General features: G+C 37.2%; 1 protein-coding gene across 1 annotated transcript in view; it reads left to right on the plus strand.

Annotated features, from left to right (window-relative positions):
- The window catches only part of LOC140230429 (E3 ubiquitin-protein ligase NEDD4-like), an 82,040-nt gene that overhangs the window by 44,857 nt on the left and 18,825 nt on the right, over positions 1-18,358 (plus strand). Inside the window, exons 6-14 of the mRNA XM_072310583.1 lie at positions 3,699-3,749; positions 4,470-4,525; positions 5,531-5,633; positions 11,947-12,128; positions 12,703-12,826; positions 14,643-14,666; positions 15,170-15,301; positions 16,148-16,195; positions 17,711-17,765. Coding sequence (XP_072166684.1) covers positions 3,699-3,749; positions 4,470-4,525; positions 5,531-5,633; positions 11,947-12,128; positions 12,703-12,826; positions 14,643-14,666; positions 15,170-15,301; positions 16,148-16,195; positions 17,711-17,765 — 775 coding nt within the window. The remainder of the gene's footprint in view (positions 1-3,698; positions 3,750-4,469; positions 4,526-5,530; positions 5,634-11,946; positions 12,129-12,702; positions 12,827-14,642; positions 14,667-15,169; positions 15,302-16,147; positions 16,196-17,710; positions 17,766-18,358) is intronic.

An 18,358-nucleotide genomic window follows, 5' to 3' on the forward strand; every position in this document is an offset into this window, starting at 1 on the left:
GGAGACATTATAACCCTTAAATATTGCTGTAAAACCTATTGAACCTTATCCCCTTTAATGTCGTGTAACTTTTAAAGGAATTGGTGTATAGGAAAGCCGTTTTCACATGATAATAGCTATGTTTGGGGGATAATTTTAGGAAATTTCAAATGTTATTTGTAAATGCATATTAGATATATGGAAAAGAACATTATAACCAAATTCCGTATCTTTTTAGAAAAATGCTAAAAAACATAATTCCTTCCTTAATATTTCATGACAACAACTATTTATCCCATCAAATGGGGTATCAGCTTGTAGGAAATTTAATTCTCTTCAAAATGACACCATTTTTATGGTAATTTGTTATTCCTAAATAAAGTTATTCAAAAATAATCCGTCTCCTAGCAACGGGCGGCGGCCATCTTAGAAATATGCAAATAAGACGCGCGCGCAACCTTTTTTTCCGCTGGCGACAACCGGATTCGGAAAATACAGGTTCTGACGATCTTCGAACATATCGTAGAATTTTGTTTTAGGGGGGGGGGGGTGCACGGGGACCCTTTCTGGCTGCTAGACTATTTATGGAGTCATGCTCAAATAAAGTACAGTTTGTAATATACTTGCTTATAGACCATCAGGTGCCTATTGGGAAGCATCTGTGTATTGTTTTGCATTGAATATATTAACTTTTTTATGCCTCCGCCACGAAGTGGTGCCGGAGGCATTATGTTTTCGGGTTGTCCGTCCGTCCGTCCGTCCTTCCGTCCGTCCGTCCGTCCTTCCGTCCGTCCGTAATGAATTTTGTGGACAAGGTAACTATCAAAACCTGTTGAGGTATCCTAATGAAACTTGGCATGTATGTGTATTAGGGGGTGAAGTTATGCCTATCAACTTTTGGGTGCACATGCTCAAGGTCAAAGGTCAAAAGGTCAAGGTCAAATACATAAAATTTCACTATTTCCACCATATCTATTGAATGCCTGAAGATATTTTCTTGAAACTTAGTGTATACATGTATTACTCAATTAAGATTCTCTGGTGAAAGTTTGGGTCATGAGGTCAAAGGTCAAAGGTCAAAAGGTCAGGGTCAAATACATAAAATTTCACTATTTCTACCATATCCATTGAATGCCTGAAGATATTTTCTTAGAACTTAGTGTATACATGTATTACCCAATTAAGATTCTCTGGTGAAAGTTTGGGTCATGAGGTCAAAGGTCAAAGGTCAAAAGGTCAAGTTAAAATATTAAAACTTCTTTTTTTTTTCTCCATACCTTGGAAAATTGTTCAAGGTATCTTCATGGAACATAGTATATACATATACTGACTGGAAGTGATTATCTAGAGAATGTAGGGTTCATGGGGTCAAAGATCAGGGGTCAAAGGTCAAGTGCAACACTTCAAAATTTTACTATTTCCATCCTATCATGCAATGCCAGCAGGGTTATTTTTTTTTATACTTGGTGTATGCATACATGTGTAACCTAATAGAAATTCTCTGGAAAGTTTTTTTTTTCTTCTTTTTTTGCCTCAAAGGTCAAAAGGTCAACTAAGTGCTGAACTAACTTTTTCCTCCATATCTCGGAAGTGGCTCAAGTTATCTTGAAACTTAGTACATATTATGCATGTTCTACCTGAAAGTGATTATCTTATGAATTTTAGGGTCAAGGGCCAGATGAAAATGGTAACAATTTACTATTCAATTCAGAAATTGCACTTTTTCTCCACACCTGTACCTTGAAAATCACTCAATGCCTGAATGTATGAATGGGTCAAAGTCGAGTTAAAGTCCTTAAATCCCTAGATACATGCTCTCCTATTCATCCAATTAAACCTAGGTCAAGGAAGGTGAACATTCAACACATTTGTGACAAACTTGTCATTTCAATATTTTGCCAATTTTGTGAAAATGTAATCACACATTGTCCACATGTACTATCTAGACCTATTGGGAAAATCATGCATTATGGCGGAGGCATACCAGTCGCCAAAGCGACATTTCTAGTTTCTATCATTATTTCCAAATACTAGGCTGTAATGAACACTTTGTTGCTGTTCAGTAGCTGTTTTAGCAAGCACTATTTATAAGGATTATAAGTATGTGAATAATCATTACATCACAGATGGTAAATCTCAGTTATAAATGCTATGGCAAATGATCCTTTTTATGTTGAACTGTGATGTGGAACTACGAAAAGGCTTTACATATACTACAAATGACATTGTGTAGTTTTATGCCATGCCACCCCCACCTTCCAGATTTTTTTTTTTTTTTCAGTACACATGTACACCATGTATCTACAAATGGAACTTCAATGACACAGTAGATCCTCTAAGTTCATACAGTAGGTATAAAGCCTATAGACCTCGAGGAGCTGAATGGACCACCACCCCAACCTTCACCCATACACACTTGCATACACACATCTGATACCTAGTGTATCTAGGCAAATGATTCATGAAATTTTTAATGGATTTAATTTTGTATAGAAGTAATGGGAAGAGCTCATACACCTATAACCTTCACGACAGTGGCACATGCAACATACTTGCCATTGGCACCTCACCCCAGTGCCTGGCTTGTAGTCCAACACTGTGTGAGGAAAATTGCATCAAAGTGTGTGTTCATCCATTAAACACTGACCAGTGCAGAGTAGGGTGTTTGCATGACCTCACATTGACAGAAAATTATCATATTTTGTCAACAAGGTTTCCATCCTTTGGTTTTTGTTTGTTTGTTGTTGTTTTTTTTTTTGGGGGGGGGGAGGGGGACAACATATGCTATTCATTGGATAGGAAAGTATCACAATATATTTGTCTATGCCATAGTAGGAAGTGAAACTGTCTGGGTAGTAACTGTAGTAGTATTAGTACATTATACGTAGTAGCTGTAAGTATATGAATAGTAGTATATAATGTAAAAGCAGAAACATTTGCAGCATGAAACTTTGTCAAATTGGAGCCAATGGCCTTTTTTTTTGCAGCATGAAACTTATGTGAATTGGTGACTGGTATTCAATGCATTGTGTAGACAAACTTTTGCTTGCATTTTACTTTCACGAATGTTGGCTCCTCGCAGAAGCTTTATGCATGCCAACATTTCTGGCTTTACAATGGTACAATCACATTAATATTTCTCGCTGTAGCTTATGTATTTGCATATCAAGAAGTAAGTAGTACATGTACTAATCCTGTACACAATATATATTTTATGGTGTTTCTTAATATTCAGGAATTTAAGAACATGTGAAAATATTGCCTCTGTAATAAACATAAAATTTGTACATACATCATCTCTGAGGTAAAAGATCACTGATTTTCGCTTTTAAAAGGATGGCACTTCTTTCTTATTCTGTTAATGTGTGTCCTGATCGTGGATTCACCCACCAGTAAAATTGTTTACAAACAAGTTCCAATTTATGCGATATTATAAATAGAAAACATATGAAATAGCCCATACACTAGAAGCAGTAGTAGTAGTTGTTGTAGTACATGTAGTAGTGGTGTTTTATTATTAGTAGTGTAGAAGTACTGGTAGTACTGGTAGTGCTGCTAGTAAATTTGTTGTATGTAAGAAATTGCCATGATTGAACGATGTTTTTATCGTGATTCAAACTTCAACAGTCATGCCATGGAGTTTTGATTGTTGTTACCCTGACCTTAATATGCTTGTTTTTCTGTTTTCCCCAAATTTCTTCTGTATTTTCTTCTCACAGACCAGAGATGACTTCTTGGGTGTTGTGGAAATTCCATTACACAATCTACCAGTGAGTAACAATGAGATACTGTAAAAATGGAAATTTTTGCAGTGTTGAAATTTTCACGCATTTCGCGGAACCAGATACTAGCACGAAAATAAAAACACAAATATTTTTGCATGCCATGTATTCCAATAGTTAATGTCTTGATTCCATGGAATGAAAAACATGTGAAACTCTTCTTACCCCACCGAGCGCAAAAAATTACTTGCACGAAAATATCCACTTTTACAGTAGATAGATAAACTTCTCTGGCACAGTCACAAGAGGGTTACATACAAATATTCCTAACTTAAGTATTGTGTCAGTATTCACCAACAAAATAGATAAATTAGAATAAAAAAAAGAATATAGTTACAAGGGGCCATTTCAAGTTTAAACATTATTTCTGTGTGACCGAACTTTATTCTGTGATTTGAGACCACTGTCTATGAAACGATCTGATGTTTGAGACCAGCTTTTAGTGTCATCAGTGTAGGCAAAGGTGATTATTGTCTGTGCAAATGTTAAAGAAAAGGAGTCATGCTTTTAATTATACTCCTCTTGTTTTAATGATGACAAATGCTAAAATTGAAATGTTTCCTACACCTGGATGTGTTATATTGTTATCTAGTCCATACAAAATTATGTCATCAAGAAATATGTTCGTCCACAAAAGATTGTTGTTAATCAAAGAAAATTATCATCATTTTGTTTCTTTTCCTTTTATTCATATGTGTCTCTATCCAGACAGTAGGACCAGGCCAGGAGTTACAAGAAAAGGGATATGTTCTGCGACCTAGGAGGTAACCATCACCTTTTAGGGGAGAAATACATGACTGAGAGGAAGAGGGGTGATATCTGAATACTTTTACATGAATGCCTCACTCCAGACCCATTCTTAACAAACAAAACAAAAGCACAAACAAAGTCAGAAAATTTACACTGTTTTCAAGGTTTAGAACTAGAAGATACATCATGACCTTGCATCATGATACCAGTTAAAAAATAACCTGCCAATATTTTCAGAGAAGGTAACATCTTCAGTGAATACCATCTCAGGTATGCAATAAAATATAATTTATCAACATTAGATGTTATGAGCCCAGACATATGTAAGGGGTAGATAATCTAAACTCTGAAAAATTTACTATTGAGTAAAAGGGTTGTAAAGTTTGTGGGTCTATGCGAGTGCAGTGCTCACTCATTATTGTGCACAGGTCAAAAGTAGTAAGTGATTGTCAAAATGTAAAAGCAATTCCACTGTGAAGTGATTGTAGTGGTATCTTGAAACTTGGTATACTTTACAAACATATCCTATTTACAATTTCAAAGTAGCAGTGATACACTGACTGTTCAGAAAGTTTTTCTTTGTGTGTGTGTGTGTGTGTTGTGCACATTTTCATGCATCATATGGAAATCAGAGAAATTTGATAGCAAAAACATTGTTCCCACAAACAGAGTTGAAATTTTTCTTGTTGCAAGAGCTGTCATCTTATGCAAAGGAAAGAAAATAGTATCTACATATATATATATATGTGTGATGATGATATTATTTGTAAGAAAGACCTACTTTTAGCATGTTGAATATTCCATTTCTATTTGTCACATAATGATGGCAGAGAAGCATATTCATGGATAGTGTGTGGTTATCATATGTATTTAGCACAGCATGGGTAGCTGTACAAACATGACTTTTATGACATGCATTATATCGTACGTCACACAGATAGAAGTTTGTTGAACTCTGTTTAAAGGTGCAGTTCCATGTTTTGTTTTGGTTTTGGTTTATTGCCACCTCCGTGGTCCAGTTCCAGATCCAGGGTGCGCGGCAGTCTCCGCATGGCTCTGGGGTTCGTCCATGAGGAGAACGTCCCGGACTTGGAGGTTCAGCAGGAGGAAGAGGAAGAGGAGGTGATTATTGAAATACTTGGCTACATTGTAGCATGGTAGTCAGGGAGATACTGCAAAAGCTGTTATTTTCGTTTACAGATATTTTTGCAAATGAGGAAGTCACAGACATCTTTGGGAGATCTCGTTTTTGTGATTGGACACAAAGGCTATCGTAAGTGCACTAATGCCTGTCCGTTCACTCCACCACTTTCCTGTACATGTACTCAGTATTAAGGTTTGTTGATAGGGAGGGATGCGTGTAACATTAGACATACGAGCGTGTGTGTATCTGGCCAGCTATGGCCACGGTTTTGCCCCATCTCATAAGACACCAAATGCTGTGAAGTGAGTGCATTGATATTTTCACAGTGCAAATTTGATATTAAGATCAGGTGCAAGACTTACTCCTGTTGCTAAATTTGTGGCTGAAAAGTGATTTGTGAAATTTGCAAAGATTAAACCCTTGCAAAAATAAAAGCTTTTACAGTAGCTGAAAAGATAATGAAAGGGCTCTATGGAGTGAGAGATAAAGAAGGGGGGAGAGGTTATAAACAAATCAGTCTCATAGTAATTCTTGTCTTGCACCATGAATATCAATTTGACTTTGGTAGTGGCCATCACTTGTTACAGCGGTAGAAGTCACTCTTGTTCCTATCTCAGAATCTCTGATTGTGTTTGATACAAAAATCGGTTTGCCCTGAAATTTGAATACAACCCCTCATTTATTTTTATCATAGACGTCCATGAATGATTTGGAATAATCATAATAATGATGATAATGATATATTGATATAGCATATTTTACATGCACATGTTCAAATGCTGAAATGCGCTTTACAATTTAATTATTGATGAAACAAGTGAGCTTTGGTAGTCTGTTTTCTGGATAAACAGTTTCTGTTCCAGGTTGCAGATTAGGTAGATTGAAGTGAAGGAATATCTTGTCAGCCTCACATGTGTTACTGGGGAGTAGTTGTGGAGGATATGTGCAAATGTTTAATGCCAAGTGCAGATGGAATGGTGCAGATGAAAGCACAGGGGGCTAGTATTCTAAAACCCTGCATAGGTGAGCTTAGAGTTTGTTTTCAAAAAGATAAAATAAGATGATATATTGTCCACTCTGAAGCTTTGAGTTAGCTAAATTCACACAGAGAAAATTATCTTGGTCTTCCCAAAGACCCAAGCTGTCTAAAGTAGCTTTCTTGGTTGATTATTGTTAAAAACAAAAGAAAGCAATGGGTGCTGTAGTAAAGAATACATGGTGTTGGCGATTGGTTTACATAATTTAAGTGGGCCACAATGAATTATTTTGTCTAAGCTGTGCAGTGCATTTCTTCTCATAATGCTCAGGAAATCACATTCATTGAAAGGAATTTCTATCTTTAATTTCATTTTTTTTTTCTATTTGCTTTATAATTTCCATAGCTCAGGTTGACATTGCTACGCTCACGTGGCCTACGTTCGGTTGGTTTAAATTACTGCAATTTGAGTTTTCTTGATTCTTCTCCCAACTCTGTTGCTCACTCATTTGGGTGTATCAACTAAATAGCATGTGTTTTCATTTTATTTTCTTTGATTGTTTCATTTTATTTATTTGCGACACCACAGATGCAGTATATGAATGATTTTTTTTCTCTTTTTTTTTTTTTTTTTTTGTCAGGCATGCAAAAATTAACAGACTTATGATGTGAAATGATGTTTTTCCTACCGGGAGAAATGCTAAACTTGCTCACATCACACATTTAACATGACAATGGTTGTAGGTGCAGTGCAATATTCTGTATACAACATGGCTACAAATCATGTCTTCACACATTGGCATGCATGATATACTGTACCCGTCAATTCACATGTGATATATATGTGACCGTGCATCACAAAACCTGCAAAGAGTTGCATAGGTTGATTTTCTAGTAGACCGTAAAACATATAATTTGAGGTCAATTGATGATGTAGTGTTAATGTGTTTTCTGGCAAGAGTCACCCTTTTCCTATCTAAATGCACAGTTTGAAAGCATAAATTAAGTATAACTAGTGATTTTACAGTTTTTATAAAATTTTGTGTGTGGGGGTAGGGGGAGGTTTCAGGTTATCAGTTCACTTGAGGGAGTTGAAAATCCCTAAATTTTAGGATTTTTTTTTTTTTTTTTTTTTTTTTTTTTTTTTTTTTTTTTATAGATAAAAACCAGGAATGCTGTGCATAGACACAATGCACATAGTGAGTGTATGCATTTTGCAAATCACGAAAACTCATGGTTCAATTTTCTCCAAACTTGGCAGGTATTATTGCCAATGTGATAGAATATACACACAAAAACACCATGCCCCCTGGAGATCCCTCAAAGCTCCCCAAGTTTGTTCAGTTCTCCTTAGATTATAGCCTCCAAGAATGTGTAGGAGCTGTACTTGCAATACTGGGGTGAGCACTACACTCCGTGGGTCTAGCGCTATTTTTTTCATCTTCCACCTGTGAGTTGCAAAATATGTTCAAGGGAACGAAGTCCTACAAAAGTTTAAAAGAGAAAAAGATAGTTTAACAGAGAGATAGAATAGTCAGCAGTAACTGAATCGATTTGACCTGTCTTGAATAGAATGTGTTAATGTCTCTTGTTAATCCGATAATCCTCTCACAGCGGTTGCCATGGAGTTTTTAATCCCCTTTGCATTTTTATACACATTGAAGGGTGACTCATTGCACATAAATAGAGCCCTAACCTCAAAACTCCTTTTCTCTTAATAGTAGCATGCCTGCATGTTTGATTTTACTTAGTTTATTTGGGTTGGTGAGGGTTATCCAATTTTGATGAATTGTTTATAATTTTAAAGCTGAGAATGGCCTCATTCAGAATTTGACTGTCAAAAAAGTAATAGTTTGAGCTACTTTTGATTGGTTTTGTGATGCAAGGTCACATATGTTCGGAGTGACTTTCCTGTTCAGCAACATTTTCATCTTTTTAATCAATGCAGGGTTTGTGATATGTGAGGTGCATTTCTTTTGCGGGTTTTCTTACATGTTAGGCTGGTAGACCTGCATTATATATTGTTGGGTGTTTTTTTTTAATGCAATAATTTAGCAATTGTACCAATATGTGTGGCAATACAATTCATTTTCCAAATTTTTGAAGAAAATCTTGAGAAAGGTCAAGGTGTAAGGCTAAATGTTGCATTTTATGCAGTAACCCAAGGAGCATGAAATGCAATTGCATCCAACTTGGTATGTACAATGGAAATGTGCTGTGGCAGGAATTTATCTCATAATAATATGATTACTGGCAAGCAAGGGAAACATCTGTCAAAAAGACTGTAATGTTGAAATATTGCTATTTACTCAGTTGCTTACTCAGTTATAATTTTATAAAGATTGGTTCCATACAGATGTGGTAAAGCTTATGCAATTGCTGTGATTTCATTAAAAGATTGTATTCAAATGAAGTACATAGAATAGACATTAATGCAAACTACGGTGAACATCAGGAGTTTCAGATCTTCCATAAGCTGCCCAGGAAAAAAAAAAAGGCTTCAAAACGATATCATCATGCTTGGCACATTGGTGGAAAATGTCAAGGGTCATGCTAACCAAAGTTTTAACAAAATATGAAGGTCCTAATTCTGAAAATACACCACACCATGTAAACTATGATTTAATATACAAATGATGCACAGGACAGAGTGGATCAGTGAGAATTGGATGCGCAAGTTTAACTTTGGAACTGTTTAAACCCACGAGCACAGCGAGTGGGTTTTAGACTGTTACCAAAGTTAAACAAGAGCATCCAATTCTCACTGTATTATGGTGAATGATTGCTTACACTATGTTTCTTCCAACCTAGTTCTGACGTATGTATAAACACATACTCCAAGAAGGAAAATGCATGCAGAAATAAAGTTGCTTCATAATATTTATTGGTAAAAAAAATCCCCTTAAAAACTGAAATGACTAGGTCACAGAATGTTTTGCAAAGCTGTTTTATTGATTCTCAAGTCCACAGGAAATGTTGCAAGATAAATTATCTCATCATTGAATTTGCTGCACTGAATTTCTTTTTATATCTTAAAATGGACGAGGATTTAATGGAGCTGGTTAAATCATTAAATCTGCACTGATTCTTTGGCAGTGAAGAGACTCTTGCAAATTCTACAATCAAAACAACTATATATGATCAACAAAGGGCTTGAAAGAAGAATTATTTACTCTCCATTATTTAACTCTAGCAATGGGGAATTATGATAATAAATGATGTAGCACCAAACCACAAAAATGTGTTTTTTGGAACTGCAAATTGATGAGTGAATGGTCAGTGTGTGACTGAGTCATGTGCAAAGTTCAGACTTCAGCTCACAAATTCCTCAATAGAACTGGCATATTCAACAAGGTACTGAATCTTTACTGGGGAAGGGGGGGGGGGGAGAGTGTTTGTGGCAATTTCCCTTTATAGTCATTCTGTTCTACCCATGTGCTTCTGCTATATTCATGCATATCTCCAACTCAGTCTCATCTGATTGTGAGCGCACATGTTAATTCTTGACTGTTCCCAGCAAGAAGAAATGTGGCATGGAGGGTTGCCTTTAGTGTTTGAATAAGATGGAACTTTCCACTACGCTTCTTTACAGATTTATGTCAATGTGTTTTCTCACTGACAGTTGATACAAAATTCCTTTTTTTTTTTTTTTTGAGTTTTCATTATCATACGTCAGAAGCTTAGTGATTCATGTCATCACTGCCTATACATCTAAATGTGTCAATCAGCTAATTCTGACAAGACATCCTTTCACATAGAATCCAGTGCAATTGAGTTTTACTTATTTGTACTCTTAAGTTTTGCATGAGCACTTGGTGCAGTCTGGAATAATGTATCCAGAAATACATAATTCTGAAGTATGTTATGTGATGGAATGATACACATTATGAAACTAACCAAGGTAGAGAAACAAACTAAAAAAGAAAAGAAAAAAGAAACAAAAAGCTCCCAGTGCACTATGGCTAGATAAACACCTGTGCCTTTATGCACTAGCAGTGTAAGAATGACAGATAAAAAGGAAACAAGGAGTAGACCAGCAGGTTGTTTGGGCTTTGTTGAATTGTTATATTGACACAAGGCACCTGTCAAGGGGTAATCTTGAATGAAACTACCTGGTGTTGGTGATTAAATCTTGGTGTGAGGAATGTTAATGGATAGAAGTTTGATTGTGAAGTTTTCCTTGCATTCCCCTTTTTACCCCTCTTCAATGTTTTCTTCTGTTTTTCATACAGCCCATGGCATGATTTTATAGGATTCATGCTGTGCAATTTCTGGCAAAGAGAAAATACTGCACTTCCGTGATACTTGATACTGGCTTATTACCGAACAGTAGTGTAAATTGATTGTAAATTGATCGTGTCAATGCAGGAAGTGGTAGAAAATTATCCTGTATCACATAACCGCTGAGGGGGCAGAGACCCAACTTCGAAGAAGTAAAGGGGGAAAAAAGCAAAGCTTCTTCTTCAGAGTGGCTTATTAGCAGAAGCTGGTCAGGTGACCCTCAATGTACTTCCCATGAAGTTTGCAATGGAATATTTTAATGTCATCATTTGGCATTCATTCATCCCACATAGACAAGTGATCAAACTAACACATACCTAACACCAAACCATTTTGAATCTGGAGGAAAAATTCCAGATTTCTACCCGTGTAAATCCAGGTGAACGGTGCGAAATTCCTCTTTCACCCCCACCCCCTGCAACAAAATCGAATGTAATGCCATGCAAAGGAGGGTGATATCTTCATTCTGCAATAAAATGCTTCTGAACATATATTCAGATTGGTTGAGAGCTCTGCACAGCAAGTAAGAGGTGAACTAAAGCAAAAAAGAGGGTATTTGCAGTCAAACATGAGAAATTCATAGATGCTCTTTTGCTTTTTTTGTGGCTGACATGATTAGATAGTAAAATCCTTGAACATGAAAGTCATCACAAATTACTTTTACAATGATTTAATTCTGCTCATGACCGATGTATGACCTCTTTACAGAGAACACACAAAATTATCCTTACAATGTTGCAGAATCAGGAGAAATGTATGATTATGTATTTACATAAAAATTTGTGTGCAGTTCCTATCCATAAGGATTGAATATCCCCAGGAAAGGCACTCATAAGTCTGCAAGTCTGCAAAAAACTCAACAACCAAAAAAACATTAAAATCAAAGACAGAGAAAAAAAAGGAACAAGATTAAGCCTAAAGCAATTTGAAGCCATGCACATCTAAGCAAGGAGCAAAATGATGTTTATATTTTCCTTCCACTTTGGTTACAAGTGTCATCTAAAAGTCTTTTGTTTGTGACTTTTTCCCCCTAGCATGACTGGGAGATAGTGGATGCCAATGCAGAGAATGACCAGTCAAGGGGGAGGAGCCCGAGTCGGTCGCAGGCTCAGCCGGTCACACCCCAGGGGTGGGAGGAGCGCGTGGATGCCAACGGCAGGATCTACTATGTGGACCACATCAACCGGCGGACGCAGTGGGAGAGACCCACAGCACCGTAGGCATTCCCATTTGTCATGTGTGTTTGTGTGTGTGTGTGTGTGTGTGTGTGTGTGTCCTCTGTGTTGGCCTGTGTCTGTCTGTCTGTCTGTATTCTTTGTGTGCTTTCAAGGGGAAAGAAAACCCCAAAATACCATTTCCTTGATAGTGTTTGTATTTTTTTTTCTAATCATGTACTAGCAGTAATCACTCTTTCTTTGATTTTCAAATTCATATGTGTTGAAGTTTTGGAGGATAAGTATGCTCTATTGATCTATACATTCTTATGTGAAAAGATCTTTGCAGTAACTGAAGCTCAAAATATCACAATATGGAGTTTTCCTCTTGTGAAGTTAAAGACACTGATGTTGTCATCGAAAAGGGGCTATCCCTGTCAATAATAATTAAAAAAAAAAGGTCATGAAGCATGACCCCAAACTCCTCACTCCCCTCCTCTTGATGTTAATCAGTTCACAGAAATTGAAAAAATAGGAGACTGCATTTATTCCTCCAATGATTTTAAGGTGACAGTTTTCAAAACATCCTACATGAATATGACCTCTTTATTCTCTTTGTCCTTGTTTCGTGGACAGGAGCACGACAACACCCACAAGGGGGGCCTCCCAGACGGATGCAGCACGGGCACAGTTCTTGGCCAGGCGGGTGATCAGTGTGGAAGACACAATTGAGGGACAAGATGATGAGGACACGGGGGCAGTAAGTTGACTCTCACCAAGTCAACAGGAGTAACAATAATTATTCAATTCAATTCAAATGAATTTATTAGGAATTTTCAGCATCGAATATATATTACAAATGAAATACAGTCAATTTCTTTTTGTTTACAAGACAATAGAACATACAGTGTGTACATCCGAGTATAAAACTGAGATATATATGTGTACAGATTAAAGAAAAGAATAAGAGAACACGTCAATTGGTAACCACTCGGGATAAAGTGAATCAAATGATCTGACTGAATTATGGCACATGTATTGGGAGTGTGAACGCAGAAGACTGTCGTCAAATAAGCATATAGCTTGAAATACGAAAGCCTTAAAAGAGAAGGAAAAAAAGTCATTCTTCTCCTGTTTCTTCTGTTATTTCTTTCTTCATTGTCTTCCTTTTTCTTCACCTTTTTTTTTCTCTCCACCTTCATCTTTGTCATCTCGTTCTTCTTCTTCAGCTCCTTTGCAACTCTCGTTCTTTGACTTCTTCATTTTCTGTTCCGTCTTCTTCATATTCTTCTCTTCTACTTCTTTTTCTTATTTTCTTCTACTTTTCTCCCTCTTCATTTTCTCCCTATTTTCTTCCCCTTCTCTTTGTCTTCTTCCTTTGTTTCTCATTATCATTTGCCTTGGGTCCAGCCAACCAGAATTAATGATGAATATGTGTGAAATGCACCTATGGTAAGCAAATAATCAGCAACTGCGAAGGCGATGGTACAATTTAACATCGCTGAGGTGATCCGCGAGGTGTCTATCAGGCCGAGCTGAAGGCGAGGGCTGATAGACACCTCAAGGATCACCAAGGCAAAGTTAGATTGTATCCATTGCCCGAGAAATAGGAGATGGTTATTTGCTCTATATTCCACATCAATTGACAAACTTGAGATTTGATAAAAATGTACTCCATCAACCATGCAGATTCTTATTTTATATAATCATGCTGAGTATAACAACACAGGCAGTACAACCGTAGTCCATGGCAGTCAAATGAACGAGACTTACATTAGATCTAAGATGATAACAAGCAATACTAATGTATCGATAATTGTATAATGTGCATGGATATGTGCCACTAGAGCTTGCTTGGACTTAGCCATGGCCGATAGATGCGAGCAATCCCTTTATTGATTGCAATCGCGGGTATGGTAAAAAGTGCTGACGAAAAAGTATATCACATATGTGATAAGTACCACGGCGTGGATGTAGGGAGAAAAACATCTCTCTGTCATGTGTTCCAAATTCAAGTTATCCCATTTGTCAAACATATGTAAAATATAATTTTTGCCACATTTGTTTTGGACTGACCGAGTGGATGAGGAAAGAATTCATTTGTGATGAACATTTGTCCGATTCTAGTCACCTTATGTATTTAAAGATTGACCTACTATAGGGCTCCACACTAACTTTTATTTTTGGTGGCCCAAAGGCAAACACCCGACCTTTTTTGGTGGCCCGATCAGGCCACCAAATTCTTCATTTCTGAAATTTTGGTGGCCCGATGTGCGTTTCTGGTGGCCCCTGGCCACCAGGCCACCGTTAGTGTCGAGCCCTGCCTACTAGGTGTGTGGAACGAGTTAAGGAGTCTCTGGTACGTCGTGACTTAAAGCAAAACATAATTTGGAGAAGTGTATGCAAAGGTGATATGATGGTAGGTGTCTATAAACATGTTGACAATTTTATGTCAGTAGAAAACTGAAAATCAGAGACAAAAGCCTGTTTACTATTAAATGCACTTGCGACATGTACATGGAATCTCATTATCATGTAATGCTAACTTCCTCTTTGCTTCAATCTAATTTCTACAGGCAAATGCACAACAGAGCGCAACGGTAAGCAGAACTCTTTTTGCTTCTAGAATAAACAATGCTTACTTCAGATTGTTACAAAAAGCACTTGACTTGATTTCATGCCACTTGTCATTGCAGAAACACTCTGTAGTTATGAGGACTTATGGAAAAGTGATTATTACAAGAACACTCAGAGTGAAATTGTCAGAAAGCCTTTGACCTATTTCCTGGTTTCTCAGTTACATCAAACTTTGGTGAAAAAGAAGGATTTATGTGTGGAATGCTCCAATCAGACCCCCATGGAAATTCACAACGGCTCTTTACGTGGAGAAAATGAAGGTTTCTTTATGCATTTTTATCTTCATCTGTAAATAAGAAGAATATGTTAAAGTCAAGAAGCTTTTCACAAGGTACATAACAAACTTCAAAATTCAGTATATACCTATATGCATGCATACAAGCATTTTTGGTGCTTGTGATCTAAACTGTGATTCATATAATGCTCTCACACAACAACAATTTTCCTTTGTGCTATTTAAATGCAGCCCACAGCACCACAAGCCATCATTCCGTCAGCAGACGACCCCCTGGGAGCATTACCGCCCGGATGGCAGATGCAGAGGGCACCCAACGGCAAAATATTCTTCATCGATCACAACACGAGGACGACGTCGTGGGTAAGTGACGATGACTGCGACTTGTAAGGTTTGGCCTTTCCTGCAGGGTCAAAATTCAAACCAAAATCCTCGGGGAAGCCTCTATGACTCTTGCCATTTATTTCATTTTTTTTTTATTACTTCATGTTTCTCTGTATATGTAAGAATAATTGTTGTTGAGGTTGCTTGTGTATTTGCTGTAAAAACTCAAATGACATTTGTCTGCCATACTTCATTGTTTAAGAGAGAAGACTTGGATAATAACAAATTATCAGTGGCACATATTCCTAGTCTCATCCTTAAAATGAAGTTATCTATACAGCAGAAGTTCTAAGTTAGTGTTGTGTGTGTGGATTTCAGAATGAAAGACAATTTATCTAAAGATGAAATATTTTTGTATAAATATTTTGATATCATAAATGAATATTCGTCATTGGGAAAGTGAAATGATGATTACGAAGATTTGTGCGGTAATTACATTACTTGAGAAATGTTCAGAAAAAAGAAATACTTCAAAAGTGGAGACAAGATCATGAAATATATATCCCCTTTCATTATTTTTGTTTGGTTGTTTGTTGTAAGAGATCTGCCTTCATTTAGAGCTGCAAGCTAGTGCATCTTTTACAATATTTAAGTTCTTTCTTCATCAAAAAAGGAGAAAATATGGGTTTCTTGTACATATATATTTTTTTTTCTGAAATTTGATTTGAAATTGATAGTAAATGCAATTTGCCCATTTTTTCACCAAACTATGATTTATGCCTGAAACATGTTTAATTCAACTGCTTGTGAGAATGTTTCTAGATCTGCAGAGGTTGACACCCCCTGCTTACAATATTTTCCAATGCATCCTTTTAAACTTTGCAGGAAGATCCCAGAAAGCAGAGACACCAGGATGAGTTAGGACCACTACCGGTAAGTTGGGTGGGGTTAGGGCGGGGTTCAAGTCTTCTCCCTTGTAAGGGAACTACTCAGTGAGGGTAGAAAACATGCCAATGTGTAGTCGATTCGTAAAGTTACCTCTTTCATGCTTAGCAAATTTCACTAGAGATCTCCCTGGAACTCACACTTTTGGCACTGTAGTATGGAAGGCATGACAAGTAAAATTGGGAATGAAAAGCCTGGTGACCTTTCAGAAGTCTTACCCTCGAACTGTCCCTGAGTGTACATGTGAATTTCCAGGTGACGCTGTAGTATGAAAGGTATCAGGGGTAAACTCCTGGGTGAAAAGTGAAGGTCAGCATACCAACAATGTCTTGTGGGCTGTTTGGTGCATCAACCCTAACGTGTACTTGCACTGCAGAAGGGCGGACAAGAAATATTCAACCAGGAGCTCATCCGCTAGTATGACAGAAATTTTTCCCAGGCCTTCCACGTTTGATTTCCATAAAATCTCCCAGGTGATCTCCAGAGTGACTAGCATGAAAGAGGTCTTTAATAGCTGGTTATCAGCTATTCAACCAGGAGCTCATCTGCTAGTATGACAGAAATTTTTTCCAGGCCTTCCACGTTTGATTTCCATAAAATCTCCCAGGTGATCTCCAGAGTGACTAGCATGAGAGAGGACTTTAATAGCTGGTTATCAGCTTGGAGATAAAAATGCCTTACTGTAGCAATGTGAAGAAGAGTTTGTAGCCATGTTCCCCTGTCTCATTGGATTGTTAACAGTTTGCCAACCCAGACCTCTTGACAGTGTGCAAAATCAATAGGCTTGTCATCCTTTCTCTGCTTAACCTGAAACATGTCCTCCAACCATCCACTATTGATCTCAGAAACTTTGTGACATTTGTTTCTTGATTCTCCAACATTCAGAGTCAAGCAGAGGTAAATGAAATGTGAAATGCGGAATGGTTCTTTTGTTATGACAGCAAAAACAAATACTGAAAAGATAAAAGGATATGGTTAGCATGCTTATAACATGAAATGGGAGACTTCAGTATCAGAACCAGCTTTCTTGTTGGCATGTACATACATGTTGTGCCAAAAAGCAATAATACTTTTGTTTCTTTGCATGTGTATTCTTTCTCTCAAGTGATAGCAGAGTTGTCTCACATTGATGAATTAGCATTGTCAGTACTAAAGATTCATTTGAATGTGTTATTCTTTTGTCAGTGCAAAAGGGAAAACGAAGCAAAATGACAACCTTTGATTAAAGTGAATAAAGGTCAGTAAAAAGGTTGGTGTCAAGAGGCGGATCCAGAGGGGGTGCACCAGGCGCGTGCCCCCTCTTTATTTGTCGTTGAAACTAAAGAAAGAAAAAGAAAAAAAAATGAGATGAAACCCGCAAGTAGCACCAAAAAAATTGTGTGCAACCCTCCCCCCTTTACGGAAATCGTAGATCCACCCCTGGTGTCTGTGTTTGTATGATTTCTTCTATGAATGAAATCAAGATGTATCAATAGGAATATTTCTCTTTTTTCCCCCTCAAAGACTGGATGGGAGATGAGAGTTTACACTGATGGCAGAGTCTTCTTTGTGGATCACAGTAAGCACTAATAATATTTATTTACTCTTCATATCACCCCAGGGACAAACCAAATATCTTAGCAGTGTGCTGTTGGCTAGTAATGTGATTCCGGAGTGTTGGTATCGTATGTGCAAACAACAATTTCCTCTGTGTGTATGTTGTGGATGAGGGCTGAATGTGGACAAAGCCTGCCAAAATGAACCAACACCTGCCCTTTGGCTACTAACCAATTTTGGGTTCGAAAACACCACTTCTTGCACAAACTGTACCGTAGAATAGCTTCTCGTGTGCTGCCATCTTCTGGTCGCTCCGTTTCTGTAGACTTATTCAATACAGCGCAGACTTATGCGTATTTGTTGAATTGATTTAGTACAGACAAGTATCATATCCATACCAGATGCTGTTTATACAGTGGAAGTGATTATTGGTTACAAGGCAGTATGGGATAGTGCCAGCTCAAATATAACAATGAATGTGATTGTGATCCTTTCTTTTATAAGATTCCCTTCTAAATGATACCTAAGTTTGAATAATAAACCTTTGTCCCTTCTTTGTGTGTATGTGTGTGTGTTTGTTGTTTTGAATTTAAACATGAAGCAAACAAAATATAT

The sequence above is a fragment of the Diadema setosum genome, chromosome 7 (assembly GCF_964275005.1).
Source record: "Diadema setosum chromosome 7, eeDiaSeto1, whole genome shotgun sequence".
In the NCBI taxonomy this organism is placed as follows: Eukaryota; Metazoa; Echinodermata; class Echinoidea; order Diadematoida; family Diadematidae; genus Diadema; species Diadema setosum.